Below are 20,436 nucleotides of genomic sequence, written 5' to 3' on the forward strand. Positions count from 1 at the left end.
GGCCTTTAAGGGTCCCTTCCAAGTCTAAGGATTCTATGATACCTGTGTTAGATACATTAATGTTTTAATAAATGAAGTGAGACAAATGAAAGTAACGTTCCCTGAACTTGCTGAGTAGAAGGATATGTCAGCACAACATTGCTGCAGTTACAAAGGGATTAATCCAAAGAGCTGCCTCTTAAGGGAACAGCAAGCATGAAAACAGCAGTGGCATAGGTACTGCTCTGATATCTGCAGCTTTATCTTGTGTGGGAGATGCTGATGCCTTTCTCTGCTCACCATCCAGCAGTTTTGTCCCCTTAGTTTAGAGGATGCAGACAAAATGTTAACAAAATAGTCTCAAAGCTTAAATGTGGTAAGATGCTGACACCATGGAAGTATGATGAAAGATACAGAAAGAGGAAAGTGCTGACTGCCGTTGCAGTTGTTGCAATTGGTAGTTGTATTTCCACACAATGGAGAACTGAATTGCATTTATTTTTTATATTTTTATAAAATTGACAAGAAAAAAATAAATGATTAAATGTCAGAGTGCCTTTTGCTTGTTAGCCTGCTTGCAACCATAGGTTTAAGACACAAATCCTTAAGACATAACTGTCTCATGTGCCTTAAGTGTGTGAACTGCTACAATACAATAACATAAGGATGAGGTTTCAGAATTGATTTGTGCCTGTTGTCAGTAATTATCCTTATAAAGTCAAGGCGTGATTCTTAAGAAAATGGTAAAATGGTGGATCATGACCTCCTTTATAAGGTTCACCTTCTTATCCACTGAAATACTACAGCGTTTGTCTAGAGGAGCAAACACTCAAAGGCCAATGATCTGAAAAGGGAGGAAGAGCCTCTAAGTGTCTTTGTAACCCTTAATCCCGGTTCCCTGTGCCCCCTCTTCTTTTCTTTTCTTGTTTTTGCATCAGAAAAGCTTTCACTCTTTTCTTTTTTTTTTTCCTTTCCCCCCTTAAAACAGCTGCATGAGATTCAAGACCAGTTTTTTAACGGGCATTGAAGGCCGACAAAGACAGTGGCTGCAGAAGTGAAGTCTACTAGAGGCAATTGGTTCTTTTGTTCATTTGGAGAAAAACAATCCGGTTTCTGAAAAAAGCCAGCAAGGGGGATTCTGATTTATGCCATTATTTGCACATCCTCAGATCTTGTTTTGAGTGCGTATTTCCCATGTGTCAGGAGGGAGAGACACTGTGCAGCTTCTAGTTCTGTGAAACTCCTAGAGGTTCATAGGCATTTTTAGTTTCATTGAAACAAATGCTGTGAGAAGTTTGAACTCAGTTTTATTTTGTTTTTCAGAGAGGGTTCATTTGTGCCAACCTAACTTCGTGAACAGTCCTGCAGGTTTCTGTGGGATGATATCTGTGGTACTGATGTATTGTCCCCACAGTTAACAATACTGTAATTGAACCTAACACCAAGTCTGTCTGTTATGCTGAACTGAGTCTTGGTGAGTGCAATGAGTCTCTAAACATGCTTTCCTCATTAGCCCTGCTCTGTGTTCCAGTGGCATGATGTGCCTGGACTGGGTCTCCTCTCTGGGGAGGAACCGGGAGCAGTTTATAGGGAACGCATCTGTGGCTCAGATTGTCTGGGGAGCTGTGCTGCTTAGGAAAGCTTGGGTTGAGATAGTAGAGTAAAAAAAGCCAATGTATTTCTTAGACTATAAACCATAAAAAGGTGTGGTGTATCCTAGTAGGCCTCTCCATCTAGATCTGAGCTCCCTAATCCCAGAAGCCACAATCACAAATGCTAACTAATAAACCAGTGACCTTTGTTGTGAAAGCAGCCAGCGTTCCTGTCACCCACCCTGTCTTAGAAGGCAGCTTCATGTGCTAGGGCCCTGACAGCAAGTAATTTCTGAGCAGGGGGTGGCTAGCACCTCCTTCCTGGGGTCATGTTATCATACAAACCAGAACTCCATGGACAAGCCAATTGGTTGTCCAGTGGGACTGACTCTTCTGCTAGCCTGGCTTGTCTGCCAGCAAGCTGCTGCTGCCTCAACATGCATTCTTATTTTTCAGTAGTAATTTCTACAGAAGGATCTACTACTTCAGTAGTTTCACTGCTTGGCCTTCTGATTTAATGTTGAAGCCACAAATGCAAAATGTTAGTGAACTGATATTTTTTATTGTTGCTAGTTAGCTGCAGTGTGGGAACGTACTATGATGAGGAATGAGAAAGCTGTTTGATGCCCTAATAGAACTCACCAGGATGAGGAAGCACAAATAACTTGTGACTCTTGCCCCAATCCTCAGAATCCTGGGAACCAAAAATTAGCTGGAACTTGCAGTGTGTCCCAGTATGGTGGAAAGGCACAGAAACAGACCCTTTGATGCTTCTGTCCCTTTTTTCCCTTGCTCTCAGACTTCAGTTGTGCAGTGCCTGTAAGGGTGTTCAGGGTCTCACTGATGTCCAAGGAGAACCTTTAGGTTTTACTTACTCAATGCAAATTTCCAAAAATTATGGACTTTGCTGAATGATTCTGAAAAATTTTAAATTAATTCACTCTTATACCACAGGAAGCTTTACAATTTTACAGCGTGAGCTTTCAAGGAGATGCAGAGGTAAAGTTGTCAGAAGAGAACTGATGGCATAAGTTCTCAAATGTAACATTTTCACATAAATGATGAGGATTTGGTTCTTTCCCAGGCCTGGGACACATTTCCCTCTTAAACAGCCTGGACTCAGAAAGTTCAGAAAACAGTTTTAAGGTGGAATTTGTATGACTTTATATGTATCAGTGCAAAGTAGTGTTCTGTTCAAAAACAAAACAGCAGCAACAAGCCCAAAACACATGTAAACAATCTGAACTTCATGCATGATCAAAATGAAGGGAAAAAGACAGAGGGAGGGGACAGAGCAGGCAGACAGCCTCCAGTGAGGATACTTGGTGGGTGGATTGCCTGTAGAACCAAAGAGCTTTTGTGGGGAAAGAGATTGTCACTGATCTTTTCATTGCCTCTTGGTTCCTGAAGCCAGTAGCTGTATCTCAAATTCACCCTTAGTAACCTTGATTGCATCTCCTCATCACAGAATTGTAATTGTCTTTCCTTACCTTACTGGGATTGTTGCAGTGGAAGCTTTACTTCATCCATTTTTTGTTAAGTAGCACAAGAAGTGATGAGTGTTCTGTAGAAATGTTTATAAAATGAAGAAAAGCTTGGGAGTACATGAATGTGTGTACTTACGAGAGCAGACTTGATGTGTGGTGGAAAAACTTACAGTCTCCTTCTGCACTAGTTTTCATTGATAAGCTATGGAGCATTGCTTAATTCTGCTGTATTTTATTATCAAGTGAAGGAAAAACACAACTCCACTCTTCTTATCAGCAATAAGCAAAATTCTTAATCACTGATCATGACTGGTAGATAATGCCCTGCTTGTTGTTAGTCATATATCCTGAAATGAAGCCAAGGCCAATTTAACTTCCTCACAAAACAGCTATTCACTGAGTGATTTATTGGAGCTATAAACTAAAACTAACAGTTTGTTATTGTAACAGGTCTTTTAAAGGACAGAATTTTTCAGCATGGCTGAACAACTGCAACACTATTTTGTACCTTCAAGAACAGGGTGATTATTAAATACTGGAACTGAAATCAGTTCTTTTGTGAAAAGTTTCAAACACAGATTTTGTAAATACCCGTAAGTATTCCTGGGTTTATTGGATAATATCATGCTGTGTTCAAGTAAATTCAGTCTAGTTAATGTTATCTAAGCATCATACAGAACACAACTATCCAGTGCACAGGTGATCATTATCCAAGAATCACTATTGGCAAGAATATTTCTGCTTTAAAAGTCACATCTGATGCTTAGTGAATTTGCACAATTCCTGGTTGCACTTGAGCTTTTAGGACAATTTAGTAACCTCAGCAGGTATGAAGTACAGCAGCTCACTAATTACTAACATGGAAATACTTTTAGAAATCTGGAAGTACATTTTTGATGTCTTAATTTCAGTATTTATTTTTTTCTTTTAGCAAGGGTCTGAGAGTTCTGTAGAAAGAAGAGTTAATTTCCATGTTATTGCTCTGTACAGATTAACAGAAAGCACTGGAAAGGCTTAGTGCCCAGCGTAGCCTTGCAACAAAGTGTGAAGGCTGCTCCAGTCCACCAGAATTCACCAGCACCAGAGGTTATCAGTGTTCATGTCAGATATGCAGCGTACAGTGTATGTGTTGAGTTCTTTCTGTCATTCATATTCTGTTCTGAAACCTTGGTCCTTATGGTTAAAGAGGAAAGCAGTTGCACAGTGGAGTTTTAGGTCCTGTGTAGGTTCATTGCTTATCTCTGTTATAGTGTGTGAGTTGAAGCTCCTGTGTGCTTCTTTCTGTAGATCAGTGCTCTCCAGGTGAATATTCCTCTGATGGTTTCAAGCCCTGTTTGCCGTGCCCCATTGGAACATACCAGCCTGAAGCTGGGCGAGTGTCCTGCTTCCCCTGCGGAGGGGGTCTGGCAACAAGACACAGCGGTACATCCTTGTTTCAGGACTGCGAGACCAAAGGTAAGACCAAGAGTTGGTGAACTCTACTGCTCTGATGGAAAAGCTGTGCTGCTGCTGCTACATGCAGGACATTTCAGTAAAGGTCGCTCTTCCAAGGATCTCTTCTTCCAGCTGTCCTAGAGTTGGTGGGCTTGGTCTGTCTGCAGGGAAACTCAGTAAAGCCTCAATTATTTTTACAACTGACTTTTACACAAGACTTTAGGAGAGACTGAGAGATGCGTGAAAGTTGGTTAATGAAGTGACTGATGTGAGAAGAGTTTGATATGAGAGAAGAGTAATAAGAAGATTTCCCGAGAGAAAATTTGGACCGTTATACTGTATTGATGTTTTGGGTTTAAGTAGTGACTTCGAACTGTGTAGGAGGGAACTGCAGCTCTGAAGTGTAAATAAGAAAATAATTTTTCATGTTAATGATGGCTAAAAAGCTAACTACAAAGCTGTTATTCATCTTAACTATGCAGTACTTCAAATGATCCTCTAAACTTGAGTGCTATGGAGCTGCCATGCGATCTGCTCCCAAGGTTTTCCTCCAGGAGTGGAAAATCAAGGGGGGGGATCAGACCTTTAAGAATGAAGAAATTTCTTGTGTTTTATTTATATAAAAAGTAGAAACGTGAGAGCTTTGAGGCTGTCTGAAAATGTTGATGAAAAATATGTACCCGTGGAAAAGATGAAATGTTAATGATTATAGCTCAATGTCTTAAAACACGGATAAAAGAACATTATTTACATCAAGATCACCAAGAAAAAGTGTTAATAGCAAATCTACTGTAACTGAATAGAAATAAGGGCTAGATATATGGTCCTGATAGAAACATTTAGTGGTGGTTTGAATAAAGAAATCTCTCTTGTGTCAAAGACATTTACTGCTGAAAACTGCAATGTAGTAGATGTATCTTGCAGCAGGGTTGAAGAATTACTGATAGTAAAGTGATAGTTCACTGATTTCTCCAATGAACTGATTTCTTCAATGAAGAGTCATTAAATATTGTTTTGTATTTGATTTTGCAAAGTTACAGTGCTAAAAAAAAAAGAGAAGAGTAAATACTTTGGACTTGATTTTAGTTCTATTTAACACAAACAAAAACAGGTCTGTAAACAAGGCCCAGTTTTCAAATTAGAGTATTCAAAGAATTTTTTGTATCAACTAGAATGAAGAGCTCATGGTTTTGCGTGTGGCCACATGAGATGTGGAACTGCAGGGGCAAAAACTGTTTGGAACTTGTGTTTGAAGTGTTTTGAATTATGGAGTGGCAGTAGATCACATAGGGAAGGACTCCAAACTGAGCTGCTGGAATAAAAAACAAGGGTAGTTATATGGGAGTAAGCAGATCCTGAAAGGAACAGAGAGGGGGAAAAAAGAAAAATGAGAGCCTGTGCAGCACAGAAAGCTACATTTTAAAGGCAACGTAATAAATTATTCAGAAGTTAAGCTGAGCTGAGAGAAGTAAACTTGTCAAATGATGCAGAAGGAATAGGAAAAGATTTGTTTGTAGTCTTATGAATGAAAAGAAACAAGATGGGGATGGAGTTGAGAGTGAAGATAGTATATGGCTTGTGCTCCTGACTTGTTAATCATGCTGCCTATTTAAATACTCCCCAGTTCAGTGTTCACCTGGTCATTTCTACAATACGACAACTCATCGGTGTATTCGCTGCATGGTTGGGACGTACCAGCCTGAGTTTGGACAGAATTACTGTATTTCTTGCCCTGGAAATACCACAACAGATTATGACGGATCCACAAATATAACACAGTGCAAAAGTAAGTATAGCAAGATAGGTTTTCATCATCTGTCACAAATGAAAGGACTGGGCGATCAATATTCAGAGTGGCCTTAAGGGCAAAATATACAGGGAGCTTGGAGAGAAAGCAGTGGTGTTGGTCTTTTTTTGCTGCCTGCTTGCATCTCATCCCGCATAACTTACTGAAGTTCATGGGAGACCATTTCTGCAGACTGGTTTTATTATTCCTGAGAGGGTGAATGATGGTTGTGTCTTGGTGTTGGGTCACCCTGGGTCATGCTGTTAAATCTTCTCTCCCAGTACACAGCAGAACAAGTTTGTGTTCTTGGCACCTTGATTTATTTCCTTTTTACCTTTTTACTTGCCTGTGGCCTGGTCACTAGTACCTGCTGTATTAAATGAGGATAATCTATATTTTGCAAAGGCTGCCCAGGGAGGTGGTGGAGCCACTATCCTTTGAGGTGTTCAAAGAAAAGAGTAGATGTGGCAGTGAGGGACATTGTTTAGTGGGCATGGTGGTGGTGGGTTGATGGTTGGGCTAGATAATCTTTCTGATCTTTTCCAGCCTTAATGATTCTATGATTCTATAATTTCTTAACATCAATTAAACCATAAAGGCAGAAGTGAAGCTTGTTGAAAGAAACTGCATCAGATATAGACAGAAAAGTTTGTGTGTGCTGTCAATCATTTACTGCCTCTGAAAGCATCTGCATGAAGATCTGAAGGATGCCCTCACTTTATCTGGTCATATATGCTGTTTTGGTTTGTTTTTTTTCAGATAGGCAGTGTGGAGGTGAACTGGGAGATTACACTGGGTATATTGAATCACCCAATTATCCTGGGGACTATCCTGCAAACACTGAATGCACTTGGAACATTAACCCACCGCCAAAACGCCGCATTCTGATTGTGGTTCCAGAAATATTTCTGCCAATAGAAGATGAGTGTGGGGACTACCTGGTGATGCGAAAAAGCTGTAAGTCTGAAATGGATGTTGAGGCACATGGTACCTATCTCAATGTGCAACACAGGCTTCTCACATGCATTGCTGTTTGCAAAAATTAAATGTAGTGCAACTGTCCTGTACTTAAGAGTAGAGATCTCTGTAAATAGCAGTTGGGAAATTCTATTTGGCAGTGCTGCTCAGGTGAAACGGGAGAAATATTCTTAAGAAGGGGTAGATGATTCAAGCCAACTAGTCATGGATCATGCAAAACAGTTTTAGCCTGGGATTGGACGAGGGGATGCTTGCTGGTCTCTACGGTGCTTGATTTGTGCATAAATAACTTCAGTTTCTAGAATGAGCACATCCTTCAAGCAGTAGACTGTTTTTGTGTTGTTTTTTTTTTTTTTTTAGAGGAAGAAAAAATATTTCTGGACTAAGAAGCTAGTCATTGGTGGCTTGCCATCCCTTCTTTCCCCAGAGAAGCTGTGGAGGTGTTCATGGTCAGGTTGGATGAGGACCTCAGTATCCTCATCTAGTTGGTGGCAATTCTGTCCACAGCAGGGGGTTGGAACTGAGTGGGCTTTTAGAGTCCCTCCAACCCAAGCTGTGCTATGATTCTATGATCCACTGATGGCCTGCCACAATATAAGGAGGGTTGTTTGTTTTGTTTTGTTGTTTGTTTATTTTGTTTGTTTTAGCAGTAGCATGCATTTCTTGTCATGGTAATTTAATCTAATTCGTATACACCTACTAGCATAAGGCATTGTCAAGTAACTGCCTATTGTGTTTTTATTGTTTTTTTTGTTTGTTTTGTTTTGTTTTAAAGCTTCTTCCAACTCAGTGACCACCTATGAAACCTGTCAGACCTACGAACGCCCAATAGCTTTCACTTCTAGGTCTAAGAAGCTGTGGATCCAGTTCAAGTCGAATGAAGGGAACAGTGCCAAAGGATTCCAAGTTCCTTACGTAACGTATGATGGTAAGTGGATGTGAACAGCTGAATGTGTGTGGAGCGGTGCAGCTGTAGCAGTGCAGAACTCCTTGTGGGCTCCTTGACCTCACTAAGAAGCAGGGTAACCCAGTGCTCTCAGCAGTTCACTGGTAGAGCACTTCCAGTAGCTCTTTTATTTTATAGCTAAGTTAAGGATTGCATTACAGTCTTAAGTGCAATCATATTTCCAGCCTCTCACAAACCTAACCAAACAGCTGAGATTCTGGGCTTTGACTTGCAAAGGCAAAATGCAGAGCTTAGAGCCAGCATCCGGGTTTTACATACTTTTATGCCTTCCCAGCTCTGGGTTACTTTGGGTAGCAGATTGCTCCCAGTTAAGAATTGGTCAGAGCCCAAAATACCTCTGTGATTGATTGTGTTGCTGATATCAGATGTAATTTGGTATCAGAGAGGTCACTGTCTGCATCCACGTTCTCTCGTATTTTGCTCCTGAATCTTACAAGCTGATTTAGAGAAATGTTTTAGTGAAGCAGTGGTGGTTGTAGTGGAGGAGAAACATATCTGTTCTTGAAACTCTGGCTGTTCTGATCCTTGTGAGAGACATCAAGAGAGAGACTGGAGCTGAGGCTTTGTCCTTCAGCATGAGTGATGTGATTGTAACGTGGCATATCTCTGTTCATGCTGGAGTAGTGAATGAGTGCCCCTCCATGGTGATCTGTAGAGTTTCATTAACAGTGGGTAGTTTTTAGGTGATGCTTTTCCTTTTGAAGCTTTTCGAGTTCTGATTGGCCAGGGAATTTGCCTTTTAAGAAAGCTTCCTCTTACCTTTTTTCTCTTATAGAAAGAAGTCTAGAATGGGTTGTGGGTATTTGCAGATAAGTTCCAACAGTGCAGCATTGGAATAACTGCTGATATGAGAGCCAAATACCACTGGTTCTTTCTGGGGGTAGGGCTTCATTGTATAGCCAAGGGAGGTATCAAATATGGCAATGAAATGAACATGCAAAGGACTCTCTTGTGCATTCTCAATAGAGGATTATCAAGAACTAATAGAAGACATCGTTCGGGATGGTAGACTTTATGCATCTGAAAATCATCAAGAAATACTTAAGGTATGTTCCTTCCACTAAAATGTTGCTTTTGAATGAAAATGACATCTACATGCTAGAAAGGTTGTCTCCTGCTCTGCACCTGATCTGCTCCTTGGTGCAATAGACACCTGCCACTTTGGTAGGTGGGTAGACTGAGTGGATGTCATTCCAGGTAGACTTTTCTTTTGCTGGATATCAGCTCCAAGGTGCTATAGTTTTTTGTGGGCTTGGATTTTGGGTTTTGGTGTGTTATTATTTTTTTTTTTAATTGGTTGGTTCAGTTCTTGTTTTGTTTTTCTTTGCTGTTTCTGGACATATGAGAAAGGAAGAAATCCTGTTGCTAATTAAAATAAATGTGAAATTCCAGTCATTTTCCAGGAGCCTGAATGTCAGCTTTGCTCTACTGGTCTGTGAGCTCCTAAGACATTTTTACTTGGAAAGTAAAAAGTCTATAATCTTTTACCAGTCATTAAAGCTTTGGTGATATTGACCCTAATTTCCCCGTGGAATTACTGTAAAATCTGCTTTCATTTTTCTAGGACAAGAAGCTGATAAAAGCATTGTTTGATGTGTTGGCACATCCGCAGAACTACTTCAAGTACACAGCCCAAGAGTCAAGAGAGATGTTCCCAAGATCCTTCATTCGGCTCCTGCGCTCCAAAGTTTCCAGATTTTTGAGGCCTTACAAATAGCTGGCACTGTCCTTAAAATACTAACCAGCCCTTGGCATGCACAGAGGGGTTGTGGTAGGTGGGCCTGCTTTCTGTGCTGTACACACTGGCAGAGAGACTCTGGGGAAGCTTGCCAGCTCCATTCTTGGGAGTGTTTGGTTTTCTCAGCTAATATAAATATTTTGTGAGCAGAGTTTTGATTCCTTTCCAGATAATATCTTTTGGGTACCAAGGATAATTCATGGATCTGCAAATTAGAGACTGACCATAATTTCTGTAACTGAATGGTGCCAAGCAGACGTTTGAGAGCTCTGCCCTGATGCTTCATTCGTAACTCCAAGAGCTAATGAGGACAGACAGGCTAAGTGGTGCGGTTTGGGTTGAAATTTGGGCTGCCATTACTGCATATTACCTCAACAAAGCTGGGTTCATGCGAAAGTGAGAACAAGTTTGATGTCTCTATTAACATTTGCTGCAGAGGAAATTCAGAGCTAAGATTGAAATGATTTAATCCAAGCCAGTGAGTCCAAGAATTGCAGAGTATGTATTTTTTTCTCCAAACTATGTGTTGTATGAAGCACGAGCAAAGGGTTGAATATTAGCTCAAATGCTCTGGGTCTGGATCACCTTGTGTTCATGCTAGTGAACTGATAATCTACTGGTTTGAGTGGAACGATACCAGGACATCAAAGAAACGGGAAGCAGACCTTGATCCTCTGGATACCTCCAATTTGGACTGACTGCAAATGCTACAACAGAACAAATTCTGGGCTAAATTCCAATTCTCTCTCCTTGTGCATAGGCCTGGGACAGCATCATGTATTGGCTTTTCCAAGTAGTACAAAATTCTATCCTCTGAACACCTGCAGCTGAGCATAAACTCCAAATGCAGTCTTTGCATAGACGGTGTTCTTGTATGTCATGATTTACAGCTGTTTAAGGTTCTTAATCTCCTATGATTCTGTGATTCTGATTCTTACATGACCCTCAATCCTCATACCCCTTACCTTGTCTGAGCACCTTGCAATGGCCTTGTAGAGCAGAGGAGGGCTGCTTTCCCTTTCTTGTTGGAGAGAAGCAGATCTGTGAAAATTTTTTTCAGCCAGACTACAGATGCAGCTTTTTATGCTGTTCGAGACTCCCAAATTCTGTAATTCTCCTCAGCTTGTGCTTCTCATTCGAGCAGAGTATTCTGAAAGAGCCCGTGATGAGAAAAATGTTGATCAAAACGTTTTTTATTGTCTTAGTGTTGTTCTGTCCACTTTACTATTACATCACTTTCCTCTGGCCATGCAAACCACTTCCTCAGTGTAATGCACCTTCTGGGCATTCTGTCTTTAAGGAATATGGCCTCAGTCCCTTTTGCTTGAAGATGGACTTAGGACTGGTATCTTTCTCGACTGTTCTCTGGCAGTGCTCTGAGTGGCACAGTGCCCACTGGTGATTTCTGTCTGCCCCCTCAGGAAAGATACTGACATTTTGCAGTGTGGCCAGGACAAAAGCTCCCTTTTCAGTTGTGAGCTTGGATCTCCCTAGTTTTCACTGCACTTGTACGTGGTATTTAACTGTTGTATGTGAATAATACCACATCCACAGTGTGACAGATGAAATTCCCATGCAGAGCCGGAATCAGAATCCTTTCCCTACATTGTTAGGGTGAATGAACACTACCAAATGAACCTTGCTGAATTGCCATGCTGCAGATGCTCCATGTGGTGGCATGTGAGACAGTGTGGCCTTTCATATGGTAAAGACATGTCCTGATCATGGCATGAAGGGAAAGGGCAATAGCGTTACGCCACTGACACCATGTTGCCCAGAAGGAATTGCTGTGGTCTGAGAGGAAGAGGGAAGTTGCTTGTGTTGCTGCCAAGAAGGAGAGCTGTGTCCTAGCTGGCTTTCTTGGGCTTCTGCTCTGGCTCAGGTATCTGTGGCACATTGGTGAGTCCCTGTTGCAGGGATGGGGCTGTCAGACCTGTTGCAAAGGGAGCAAGTGAGGCTGAGGGACGAGAGGGGAGGCGGGGGGGGGGGGGTAGATGGGCAGAACAGAGGGAAGGAAGCCAGGGCCTTGTATTCTGCTGGTGGGTACATTTTATTGCGAACCAGCCTCCCTACTGCCCATCCTGGGAGGGACAGCAGGAACTATCTAGAAGAAAGTATGTGGCAGTGACATGTAAGGAGTGGCTAAGGGATGCCAAGATAAGGGGAAGTGTGATGGGAAAGGCTTGCTACCTCTGTGGTGAAAGTACTGCTGTGCTGAGATCCAAGTGAAGAAGCATTCCCAGATAGCTTCCTACTGGCAGCACAACCCTCTCCCATTCCACTCTTCATGACTTCATGTGCTAGATGCACTGTGTCAGTGAGCTGCAGGGACCCATCAACCCCCATCTCCATATGCCAAAGGAGCACTTTGAGATGAATGACATGCTGCAGCACTGCCCAGGGTGCATGGATGAGTATGAGGCTGCAGGTGGGTACAAGAAGAGAGGGCCATGGTGTGCAGGCTTCTGAGCACCTTCACCAAGCCTAGCAGAGTGGCTTTGCTGTATCTGCTGAGGGGGTGCTGAATTCTCTCACAAGAAGGCTGTAGGTTTGAACAGTTCCATGTTGCTAAGTGACATGCAAATCATAGCAATTGGTTTCAACAGGGGTTCAAGGAAACAAAACAGTGTTTTCAGACATCCACGTATCGTGAATTGGTGAAATTGAGCTTTCTTACTCTGCATACGAGTCACCGACTCGATCTGTGGGTTTGTTGCACTGCACGTCATCTTGTGGGCATGCTGATGTCCTTGCTCTGCACAGCCACTCTGGGAGTGGTGTCTCACTTCTAAGATCCACCATACGGTCCAGCTTTGCTTCTCTGTTATTCTCACATGCATGGGGTGTTTTCTTTGCTGTCCGTGGAAAGAAGGCAGCACATCAGCATGGTGTATGGCCCAACACTGAGCAGAAGAACCTACCCTTGAAGAAAAATCCTTTTTGCTCCACATGCACAGCTGTGTTCATTTTCCACATAACAAATAAAAGACTTGGAAGCACTCTCGTTACTTTATATCTGAAACTATGAATGAAAGTCCTTCCATTTATGTAGGTCCTATGTGCGCAGCAAAAAAACTGAGAGGGAATTATTGCCACCTGAACTATTGGGAGAAGTGGTGACTTGCAGAATGCTGGTACACTTGGCATTGTAACTTCATAGAAATGATAGTGACTCTGTAGAAGTTGAGTTTCTACACTTTGTGTGGTTGTAGACTGATGCTATTTTCTGGCAGGATGTAATTCCAAAGTGTTTAACCTTTTAAAACAGGATTTAACTTTTGAAATAATAATTAGTGTTAAGTGGATGACTTAATGTCACCTACATGAGATATATATGTAAGGATCTTTTTCTTGATTGTAAAGTAACGCGAAATGTTTCAGACTTACTTTTAATAAGAGAAATAAACCAATGACCATTTAGTTGCATGAAAACCTTGGTTAATATTTTCAGTTGTCTTTGCTGTGCTAAATAACAGTTTTGTAACCAAAAGGAGGGTTGTGCAGCAAGTTACTGCACACCAGCTAGACTTCATATCCTGGGAATGACCCCTTACCATAGTTCTGTTTGCTGTAGGATGTTGCTAGCCGGTGTCTTTACCCACAGAGAAATAATTCTTGGTGTATTAAGTAGAGCACCTATTTATGGCTGTTACAAGACTGGAATTATCTTGGTGTTAATACTTATAATTGTGCCAAAACCAATTTGTGTATGCCGAACTGGAATTGGTTGAGCTGTTGTGAATAGCTGTGTCAAACAGTCATCTGCCTGAAGCAACTCCTCAGTGTTTTATTACTTTGTAGATTAAGCTGACTTTTTTTCTAAAATAACTTATTCAAGCTTACGATATAAAAAGCAGAGGTGAAAACCTGTGCTAAGACCCAAGCACCCCGAATATTTTTAAGACGATTCCCTTAGTTTTGTTACAGGTTGTCCTTAAATCCACTGACTTCAATTCTTAGAGTTAAAAAATAAAATTAGACCATTTGAAATTATGAATGAGTTGCTCAATAATGATTTTAATACTATTTTCCATAGTCATTTCTGTGTTCTTTCATTGAATAGTTGTAATCAATCTGTCAAAATGTTTTATGAAAATAATCTCAATGTTGTTTTCTTAATTTATTCAGGTGTTTGTTTGATCCTCAGCTTCCTTTAATCGCAATACAAGGACTGATTTGTATTAAAACAAAGTAGCCATCCAGGCTCTTTTGGTTCTCTTTTGGCAGAGATACAACTATATTTCAGCTGCCAGCTGTAGGAAGATAACTCAGGTTGATGTGAAAATACAGCAAACTAAATGACATACAAGAATACTGAGGTTGTGGAAACGTGTGATGGCTGCAGGCTGTTGGCAGCTGAAAAGAGTGTTGTTCAAATATTCTTCCAGATACTGTGGATGCTGCCACGTGTGGATTGCAGTGATGGACAACTTCCAGGGCATAGAGTGTCAGTATGAACTATCTGGTGTAGTCCCAGAACTGGAGCTGAAATTCTGGCTGGGACCTTGGGATATGTGTGTAATAGAAGTAAGTCGTAATGGAATATAGAGAGCAAGATCTGAAGGGTATCAAATCAAAGGAATCAGAAGAGGTCTGGTGTGGGTGTGGGTGTAGGAATGGTGGTATGGTAATCCTTGGGAAGATAATGCGTCAATAACAGTTTGCAAACATTTCTGCATTAAATAAACTTAGAAATGCAGGGGATTTTTTATTATGTATATAGATGACATTCTGTAAATGATAGATGCAAGATATAAAGCCTTTCACAGCTGGAATATACATGGACTTCCTCTATTCCTTTTAATGCTGCTCCTTTCAAACTTCTCATGTGCAAGGCTGTTCTTAGAGACAGACATACTTCTAAATATCTAAAGGGAGGTGGGAGGCAAACAGGTGAGGCCAGGCTCTTCTCGGTGGTATGCAGAGATAGAACGAGGACTAATGGCCCAAAATTTGAACACAGAAAGCTCTGTACTATCATATAGAAGCACCTGTTTACAGTAATGGTGACAGAGCACTGGAGCAGGTTGCCCAAAGAGGTGGTGGAGTCTCCTTCTATGGAGATATTCAGGACCTGTATGGATGCATACCTGTGTGACCTGTTGTAGGGTACTGCTTTAGCAGGAGGTTGGACTCAGTGATCTCTTGAGGTCCCTTCCAACCCCTGCAATTCTGTGATTTTGTGATTCTTTAAAAACCTGAGCCAAAGTTGGGGCTGGTACCAGTAGTTTTGTTTCTAGGCATCTGTGGACCCAAACCGTCCTACAGCAGGTTTTGCTGCTTCCCATTTAGTCTGAGCAGTTCTTTTGCTTATAGGACAGATTTTCATGCTCTGTATTTTTTGAGGTGCATGTATCAAAACTCGTTTAGTACACAATGCAAAAAGATCAGCTAGAAAACACAACTTTGAGGTCTTTATTTCTTACTGAACGTGTCTGTACATACTGAATTCAATAAGGAAATCCTCTCTCACTAGCTGGCTGCTATGTTTGTCCTAACAAAATTAAAATTGAAGCCTGCTTTTTTTTTTTTTCTTTCTTCTTTTTCTGGTACAATTCCCTTCAATAGGTACTATAGACTTACCAACATGTGTTTTAGTAATGTGCCATGAAATGTCCTATCTGTGATGATTCTGAGGATCAGGAAATGAGTTTCATTGTTTTAAGGAGAGAGAAAATCATGTTGAAAACTGAAATATCCTGAAGTGGTCACTTGAGATGCAATTTGCTTTTCTTACTTCAAGTGTTTCATGTTATACTTAGATCACTGAATATTTTTGAGGTGTTTAAGTACGTTGTGTATTTATGCTTGACTAGGTTTAGAGAAAATTTCATCTGTAGGATTCCAGTATAGCAGTGATAGCTTCAGCATGTTTTGTGCATTCTCTCCCAGTTGCTGTGCTGAAAGAAATGAAGTAAAACACTAACCATGAACATCAGCTTTTAGATGTGCATTGGATGGGCAATCTTATGTGGAAATAAAATCAGGAGATAGAAGAATGTGGAAGTATGTTAAACTTGCACGTTATATGTATGTCTGTAGTGTCATGCACACTTTGATGAGAGTAAGATGGGTGCAACAGCTGTCATGAAAACAACACTCACAAATACAGCTCACAAGAAGAAAAAATGAATGGCAGTTGGTGCAGGGTGTATGTGTTGACTGCAGGTATAAGTGTGTGTGTGCCTGGCAAAGATGAGAAAAGCCTCTGGGCCAACACAGTGAGCTTTTGAGGTGTGTAACAGGGCAGGTGGGGCAGGGAGCTGGCAGCATGGGGCTAGGCCTTGGTGTGGCCAGCACTGCAGTTGAGGAATCTGCTGGCTTGTCCTTGGTGTGCTGGCACCCTGTAGGACCTGTATTCTCTGGATGTGTTCTTTTGCAGATTTCTGTGTCACTGCTTCATGGACCACAAACCGACAGGACAGAGTTGGGGTTCAATAAAGGAGCAAAAAAAAGTTTTCAACACGCCTTATGCCTGCATTTGGAGGTACTGAAAGCCCTTTAGCTGTGCAGTATTGGCAATCCATTGGCTATCCATTTGGTGCCTTGGATTTAGATCCAGAGATTAGGAGTTCCTTGTTGCTGCGCTGGCACCCTCCTCACACCCTCTCCATGACCAGGGTTTCTAGATACATGTGTCCTGTCACCAGCTGAAAGACATCTGCAAGATGCCAGCTGCCTGCTGGAGGTGCTGCCTGGAGCAAAACCCACAACTGCTTGATCTAAGCAGGCTGGCCGTGAAGAGCAGCCTGGGGTAACACGGGATCATGATTTATCTGGAGTTTAATGTGGAATTCAGAGAACAGTCTGGAAAGCTGGGAACTTGACACCATGTGTCCCACAAGACAAGCCTGTGTAAGGCACAGCCCTGCTCATGAATGTGGGTGGCCCCCCATTAGCTGTTAGTGATGGAGTGCTGGTGTGAGGGTTGTGTGGAAAGCAGAGGTACCCGTCAGTAAAAACAGGGCTGGCAGAAAAGTGCTCAGGAGGCTGTCTGGCTTACATAGCATAGCTACTGTGCCCGGGCTCCCATAGGTGCTAATTCTCTCAGCAAACTTACAAAAATAAAACCCTGAAAAGGCTCATCCATGCTGAGAACAGCAACTTCATTCAGTGGAAGAAGGAAACTTCGGTCTAAGAACTGTAAGCTCAACACTGCAGGCATTGCTGTCATCCTCAGCTAGTGCAGGGAGCTCCCCAGGCAGCGCCTGTAGCACCGGGTGGACATGGCAGTTCTGAAATTCCTGTTCCACCTCTGTACTGGGCACAGCTTGACCATTTGCTCTTAGCCCATAGCTCTTCTGCCCAGCAAAATGTGTTTATACACATTGTAGCAGTAAAATTCAGTCTGGCTTAGGGATAATGTAAGCTCATACTGTGGCACACTTTCATTTAACCTGCTACAGCCCGGTGTCTCCCTCTGCACCTCACAGAGTTAATTCTTGCCCAGCATATTCTCCAACAAGGAGATTTTTGAGGAACTCTGATAATGAGATGTAGGCTGTGGTGGCAGCTGTTCCTGTGGATGCTAGCCTCCTGCAGCTCCCTTTGTTATCTACCCCATTCACACCACCCCCATCAGGGCAGTGCCATGGGTAGTGGTGACCCTGTGTACCATCCACAGCACTCCCCAGGAGAGGGCAGCATGTGGACCTAGGGGGAAGTAGTTAAGACCCATGCTGCCCAAAAAGTGGTAAGTTTTGGTTTAGGTCTTCCGTAGCAGGAGATCTAAAACTAAGTGTCTGCAGAAACCTAGGGGCTTCATTGCACAACAGCTCATGCACAGATGGGTTAATACAGTGAAGGAAAGCATCTTACTGTTCCTGGGATGGCTGCAGTTGCTCTGGCAGCATCTAGATGAGTATTTCCTAGTCCATTGAAAACCTACAAGAGATGCCCCAAAATGTGAAATGTTCTTTTGGGAAACTGGAGCTCCCAGGCAACAAAATGAGAGCAATGATCCCATATACATTTTCTTTGCTTAGCTGCTCTTGGTCCCAGCTACGGTAACCAGTCTACCTTTTTGGAGAAGAGCGATTGATTGAGAGAATGAGCTTCTATTTCGTATCATTTTGTGTTCATAAAATGCAAATATGGGGCCCAGAAAGATCCATGTCACTGGGACAGATATTGCACCTCTTCAGATCACAGTGGGAGGAAACCCTTCTGAAATGAGCTCTGGCAGTAGGTCATGATTGTTCCCCTCTTTCTCCGAATTACCAGCAAGAAGATGTGCAGGTTGCAAGTCATAGATTTCCAGACAGGAAAGGAAGCTGGAGGAAATGGTGGGAGGTTTTGATGCTCTGCTTGAGCTGGGCAGCACTAACCATGCCTGCGGTAGGGGGCTGGAACTTGATGATCTTCCAATTCTTCCAACCCAAACCATTCTATGATTCTGTGTCAGCAGTGGACTCTGAACATTTGTCCTTTGGAAATACACAATTGTGCGTATCAGCAAGATATTTTTCCCTTTTTTTCAGCTGCTCAGCTTGATTAGTATCTGTAGTTGGACAGATGATCTCGCAATGAATGTCAGCCAAAGTAGGGCAGGAATATCTCAAAGCACAGGTAATCAATAGCACCGTGTCTCATCGTTGGTACCGGTCATGTACATGCTCTCGCCTTCTTTGCTTTCCTGGGGCAGCTGGCTTCCTATACAGATTCAGCACAGGCTGAAGTATCTCAGTTCACTAGACTCGAAGGTGGAGATATTTAACTAAACCACAACACGGCAAACACAACCGCTGTGTTCAGAGAGCTACATTGAAGTACTGTTGGCAATTCTGTGCGATAGCAAATATTAGCACTGAGTATATCCAGTAATGTGTCTCACTAAATCTTAGCAGTTACGAGTTGTTGCAATTTTGCATGTGCCATATGGAGCGGGACACAATGGTGGCTCACTTATGCTCACAGTGCTTGAGCGTGTTGGAGTTGTGGCTTCATAAAATAAACATAGGAGCGCCACAGAGGTGAGAGATCCTGTGTTTGACTTACACTGTGCTGACCTCCTCTCCAATGCTGATGTAAATCAGAGTTTTACCTGAAATGAATACAGTAAAACATCTTGGGCTTGTGTTTTGATTTGTCTTAAACTTCCAGAATAAAGATGTTTGGATATAAACGGAGAAGTAATCATTTTTAAAAGATGTATCCCAAGTTCCCAAACATCTTTATTTTGGGTAATAACTTTTCTTTATGTTGGAACTTAAAGCATTGAAATTGAGAGTTCATTGATTATTTTTTTTGCTCCATGCAGAAATCAGAGCATTTTCAGACTTGACAAAGAACCATCACAAAACAGCCCATTCCCTCTGCTACCCTCTTCCTACCCTCTGAAGGAGGAAATATTTGTCTCATGAAGTCCTTCTGTGAGTACTCCTGTAAGGGGGAGAGGCGAAAGGGGCTCTCAGTCACCCTTTTTAATGGTATAGTGAGAATATTGTTCCTTGGTGAGTCCTACATTGGCATGAATTGAAATAAGCACCTCTTTCCAGTGCTTTTGCAGAAAAACTTGGAAATTCTGATGCTGTTAAACTCATTTTATCCCTGGAGATACTGTAATTTGTGTTGCCATTGAAGGCAATACTGTTTCAGAGATGATCTGTTCTAGTCCCAATCAAGAAATAGTGATAGATATTTTTTGATTTTACCTCATGTCCTGAGATCTGTGTTCTCCAGGTGGTACATTTCACAGACCTTGCTCGAGGAGCTTACTCCTCTTCCTCACAAATACTGCTCTTTGGCAATCATAGATTTCCAAAGCATCTAGAATGAGAAACATCTTCGCAGCAGATTTATACTTGAACAGAGGAAAATTCTCTAGCTAGAAAGCAAGAAAAAAAGGGAGCGGGTCCAAGCTTTGTGTGAGTCCTTTCAGGACTAGGAGCTCCACCGTGTGGCAAGGAGCTTCCAAATTCCCTGTGCTCCATCATGCCCAGGCACTTCATTATCCACTCTCAACCTGTCACCCAAAGACAGGGTTTAGGATTCCTTCTGCTGTGTAATCTGCTCCTTGTCCTGCCTACCTGTACTGCTCGCTGTGAGGAGAGAGGTCTTGTTGGAATATCCTTTTCTAGTTGATGTATTTATGGAAGCCTTTCTCCTGGTCTTCTGGTTCATCGTGGTGCCAGTTAATTCTGAGAATAGTTCAGTAGTTTAGAAAGAAAGGAAGAGGAGAAAATGACAAGCTATTGTTTCATGCCTACAGTAATCTATGGGTAAATATTTAAAACTTCTTGCTGCCAAGTTAGAATCAGTTTAGTAAACTACTTCCATGACTGTAGCTAGGCATAGATGTTATTCTGGGTGTCACGTATCCTCATTCTATCTCCACTAATGTTCAAGGTGTTGACTCAAGGAAAAATTTGACCAGCTGCCTTATGATTAATTAGCCCCGCAGATCTAAAAGCAAACACTGATCTATTAAGTTTCCCATGTATACATTAAGCACTGAAAAGGCAGTGCTTCATTGC

General features: G+C 42.0%; 1 protein-coding gene across 7 annotated transcripts in view; it reads left to right on the forward strand.

Moving 5' to 3' along the window:
- Positions 1–13,393, forward strand: part of SCUBE2 (signal peptide, CUB domain and EGF like domain containing 2) — a 38,614-nt gene extending 25,221 nt beyond the window's left edge. For 6 of the 7 annotated variants that reach the window (XM_085224162.1, XM_085224166.1, XM_085224163.1 and 3 more), the window contains 6 exons: positions 4,346–4,513; positions 6,117–6,278; positions 7,038–7,235; positions 8,032–8,184; positions 9,190–9,269; positions 9,788–13,393. In XM_085224162.1, the coding sequence (XP_085080288.1) occupies positions 4,346–4,513; positions 6,117–6,278; positions 7,038–7,235; positions 8,032–8,184; positions 9,190–9,269; positions 9,788–9,940 (914 nt within the window). In that variant the 3' untranslated portion in view covers positions 9,941–13,393. Of the gene's footprint in view, positions 1–4,345; positions 4,514–6,116; positions 6,279–7,037; positions 7,236–8,031; positions 8,185–9,189; positions 9,270–9,787 lie in introns of those variants that run through there. The other variant, XR_014883383.1, reaches the window with a different exon arrangement.
- The last annotated feature ends 7,043 nt before the right edge of the window (positions 13,394–20,436 follow it).

The sequence above is a fragment of the Meleagris gallopavo genome, chromosome 5, assembly GCF_905368555.1.
Source record: "Meleagris gallopavo chromosome 5, MGAL_WU_HG_1.1, whole genome shotgun sequence".
NCBI lineage: Eukaryota > Metazoa > Chordata > Aves > Galliformes > Phasianidae > Meleagris > Meleagris gallopavo.